The sequence below is a fragment of the Buceros rhinoceros genome, unplaced genomic scaffold (genome assembly GCF_000710305.1).
Source record: "Buceros rhinoceros silvestris isolate BGI_N320 unplaced genomic scaffold, ASM71030v1 scaffold12435, whole genome shotgun sequence".
Lineage (NCBI taxonomy): Eukaryota > Metazoa > Chordata > Aves > Bucerotiformes > Bucerotidae > Buceros > Buceros rhinoceros.
In genome coordinates, this window is record NW_010411257.1 from 22,608 (window position 1) to 27,079 (window position 4,472).

General features: G+C 44.8%; 1 protein-coding gene across 1 annotated transcript in view; it reads right to left on the bottom strand.

The window, feature by feature from the left end:
* DNAH10 (dynein, axonemal, heavy chain 10) overlaps positions 1-4,472 on the bottom strand; it is a gene marked incomplete at its 5' end in the record, with an annotated part of 50,551 nt that overhangs the window by 6,069 nt on the left and 40,010 nt on the right. Inside the window, 6 exons of the mRNA XM_010135948.1 lie at positions 187-387; positions 1,150-1,330; positions 1,571-1,725; positions 2,457-2,611; positions 3,098-3,202; positions 3,597-3,870. Coding sequence (XP_010134250.1) covers positions 187-387; positions 1,150-1,330; positions 1,571-1,725; positions 2,457-2,611; positions 3,098-3,202; positions 3,597-3,870 — 1,071 coding nt within the window. The remainder of the gene's footprint in view (positions 1-186; positions 388-1,149; positions 1,331-1,570; positions 1,726-2,456; positions 2,612-3,097; positions 3,203-3,596; positions 3,871-4,472) is intronic.

Genomic DNA, 4,472 nt, shown 5'->3' on the forward strand with positions numbered 1-4,472 from the left:
GAAAAACCACCATGATGTCAACAGGATGATGACAGAGGGATTTGCCTTTAAAGACAAAAAGCCAGTACATACAGCCCTGGTCACGTGCTGCATTCGGGGCATGCTCGCCCCTGGCCAGTCTTTTTGGCTGAATAAGAAAGAGGGCAGGACATGCCCCCCTGCCAGGGGACTCCCCCTGCATGGTACCTTTAAGGACTTCTGCAGGATTCCGATGGGGAAGCCCGTGGTAGGGTCAGTCGTCAGCCAGAGGAGAAAGTCTGGGTGAGGCTGTGTAATTTTCTCCAGGGCCTTTTCCAGGTTGACAAGCCACCGCACCAAAAGATGACAGTTCTGCAACATGAGCCACTCTCCACGTACCACAGCACTCTCTAGCAACTGCAAAGCAATCTGAAGAGAGGGAAAGAACCGTCTGTGAGTGACTCTTCCTTTCTCCTGACACTGATGGGTCTCCTTGCTGAGAACAGGCCTTTTCCAATAGGAAAAAAGCACAAGCAGTTGCTCTGAGATGCTTTTTAAAATTTAATTAATTTATTTTGAAATGAAAAGTCATGCAGAGTATTGAAATATTTCAGAACAGTGCAAGAGTGTGCATGGCCCAGGAGAAGGTGAAGATCAGAGTCTAGGAAGCAGTGGTCAAAAGGAGTCTAACAGGAGTTCTCCCAGTGACCGAAATCACAGCAAAATCAGGCAGCTGCTGAGCCTTGGACACCCCTGCCCTGGTGTCCACAACAGAAAGGAAAGCCAGGAAAAGCAGCAGGATATAGAATATGAGTCCATATATCTTTATGGCAACACACTGAGCCTTCCAATCAACTCACGTCTGTACACAGAGACACAGGGGCACTGATCCACCTTTGAAAGGCTGCAGAGTAACAGCTCAACTATTTTTTAACAGATGACAGCATCATTCTGAACCTACCCTTACCCAAACCATAAACTCAGCCAGTCAGCCCAATGCCCCCGTTCACATTACAGAATTCCCAGGCTGGCAAATCATGTGCTGTGTCTGAACCGCAAAGGAACTTCCTTTACAATGGAGCAGAGCTTTCGGAAGAAAATCTGAACAGGCCACAACATTAGCAGCAGGATCTGCAATTCACAGACCAACGTGCTGCATGCAGCACGTCCCCACCCTCCCACCACAGTTACCTTCTCTTGGCCTTGCCCCATGGCCAGGAATTTGAGCCTGTCTCCAAAGCCTTTCCTCTCGGCCAGTTTCATGAGGTCGCTGACAGGATCAGAGCCAGGACTTAAGATAAAAACAACCGGTGAGTGAGGACTGCTCTGCTCAAAGATAGTGTCGTAGCTGATCACGGGGGGCTGCACGTACCTGGTAGGAACAGAAGGGCAATAAACCACTCACTTGCACAAGAGCAGCTGTCTTGTGTAAAAGATGACTGACAGGCGCATCAAAGCTCGCTGCAGACTGCACGTGGAAATGATGCAGAGACAACTCATGCTCTGCTCTTTAGGCAAATTACAAAGTCATTTACACAATAGATTACAACTCCAGTTCTCTGTGAAGTACCTGAACGGTGTGAGTTGGCTTCAAAAGAAAAGAGTGACTTACTTCTCACCCATTGTCAGAGTAACATAGTCCGTTACTGCCCGATACAGCCGGTCCACCCGGAAACACCGTAGAAGTAGGAGCTTCTGGAAGTTCATGAGATCGTTCTGGTACTGCATGGGGAAAGGCATCTGCTCCAGAGCATCTGTATCATACCACTGGCAGGAAAAGACAGGAGACAATGCAAATGAATCAAACGGCTCCACCAGTGAAATTACCAGGAAAGCAAACAAAAGCAATTTGATTAATGAGAGGCCAAGAGACATAAGGAGAACAAAGAATAAAGTTAATCAGCTGAAAAGAAACATGTAAAGATTAAATGAATGTGAAAATTCAACCTTTTCAGTAAGGTATTAAAGTCTAGGAACACATTTGTACTTTCACTTTGTCAAGTAATTCTCTGAAGATACAGAAAATAGCATCTAAGGTAAAAAGTACTAACAGATTGCTTACAGAGCAAGAAGACATGGAAGGAACATAACAGTAGAACAAAGGAAAGTCTGGGTTTGTAACTAGCCTATAGAACTCACTGCCACAAGAAGATCAAAGTACAATTTAGCAGCACAAAAAGAACAGTGAAATGTTGACTGTTGAAATCAAGAGCAAAAATTCCACCAGCTTCAACAGGACAAATAACTCATCTAAAACATTTAACTGGAAAATGAAAAAAACCTACAGTACACCAGGGAAGATTTTTTTGGTTTTTAAATAATAAGAGTCCAAATTCTTCTGGGAATAAGCCAGTCGCTAAGTGAGGTCCAGAAGAAAAGCAAGGCCTTGGCAGAAGGCAGCAGTGGTGCCGTGCCTCCTGCCGAGCGCCGTGGCGTGTTGCATCACACTGGAACATGTAACACCAGAAGAAAACCACGGATTGCAGAAAAGCACGTACGTTTTTCCATACATCTGGATTTTTTTCCACATCATCTGGAAGAGATTCAAATTTCTCAGGAAATAGTTCAGACAAGCGAATTAGGTCTTCCCAGCCTTGATCTGGAAGCCAGGTATAGGGTTTCTTTCGTGCACTCTTCTCCAGGGAGATATTGCCTAGTCACATTCAGAAGCCAGAGGGAATGTCCGTGTCAGAAATTCTCCAGTACATGACCACACATACAGTCCCACTGCACAGAGAAACCAACTGAAAATTTCTTTCTGAAAGCCCTGTAAGATTACGCTGGTGTGCTGAAGAAAAGGCACCATTTTACCACCGCTTGCAAAAGCCAGTGTTGTATTCTTGCGACCATTTCTAAAAAGTATTTATTCATAGTCAGAAAATAACTAAAGATTGTTTTCTCAGGTAACATCCTAACGTCAATACCTGCAGAGAAAGATTTACCTCTTTGCTGTTTAACAAAGTGAAAAAAAGTAGAAATAGCAGAATCCACAATTTGTGTAGCCCACCATAGCTCAGCTGCCTTCAGTGGTTCCTCTAGGTTCTGGCTCTTAGAGCCACTCATATCTAGTCAAAAATCTATCTTTGAAAGATCTTTTGCTGAGTATAGTTATATATTTATATATAAATATTCACTTCACCTTTCAAAAAGAACTCAAGTTCTTCTTGTGGAACCCTGCCATCACCTTGTTCTATCCTGACAGTCATATTGAAGGAGAACAGTAACTTGTGCTTCTCAAACAAACCTGCGTGAAGAGAACAGTATTTTCAAAAATCAGCTGCTAAAACTGGTGGAACTGGAATGATCTTTAAATCCACATCCTGCATTTGTCACCCCACAAAGATCCTGGTGATCAAAGGTGGGGCTTTGCATTGGGCTTAGGGAGTCAAAACCGCATCTGTGAGCTACATTCAGGGATGTGAACCCACAGCTGTGATTTACCGTTCGTAACCGTGTGAGAAAAGCGTTTCTTCAAACAGACACAGCAGGGAGGGAAGTGTAAACTGGGATGCTGAGAACTGCACATTAGTGAATTTTCTGTTTGGGGGCTCTCCTCCCCCACATAAACCAGCTGAAGGCACAGCTTTCAACAAGCGTTCACACCCCGCAGCATCAGCCCATCGCTGAATGGCACTAACCTGTGCAGCCGTAGTTATAGGTGTGGAAAGTCAGGGTGTCCATGATGTTTTTTAACCTCTTCAGAAGAATAGGACTGGGCATGGATTTCCGAAGAGAGAGTGCAAACACCTCTAAGAAGGAGACCAGTGAGTACTGGTACATGATGTTGACAAGCGCCATTTCAGACAAAACGGAGAATAAAATGGCCCCCCTCCTGGCAGCTGGTCTGTAGCCATCTCGAAGAAGGTCGATATCCGCCGCTGTCGTCTCGGCCAGATTCAGTTTCTCAATCACCTGGCCAGACATTGATGTTACACACCTCATCACTGCGCTGCCCCACAGCACGTACCTTCTAGCACAGCAAGCAGAGCTGCTCAGTGCCTGCCTCTCTGTGTTGACTGCAGAGGGAAGCTGGGCCGGTCGCCCCAGCAAAGTGGTATGAAATGTAAAAATCAAGTCAGATAAAATCAATCCCGCTCTGCGTATTTATGAAAAGGCAACGATTTACACAGAATCATAGAAATAGTGTGGGAAAGGCTCTCTGGGGATCTTTAGTTCAACGTGCTGCCCAAAGCTGGACCATAACCACCACTAGATCAGGTCAGCTGCGGCTTTGCCCAGCTACAGCCTGAAAACCTCCAGGGATGGAGATTCTACATCCTCTCTGAGTACCTTAATTTTTCATTTCAGATCTGATACAAGACAAAGGTTGTTTCAGAGCTGGAAGAAATATATTACACACTCTTTGATTTAGCAATGTAAACAACTGTTACTTTGGTCCCTATAAGGACTTTCCTGAAGGTAGGATTTGGTTCTCTGATGCAATAAAATACTGCCCAATACTGAAAGATAAAACATACTCATTCTCTCCATTTCCTTTCAAACTAATTCTGAGC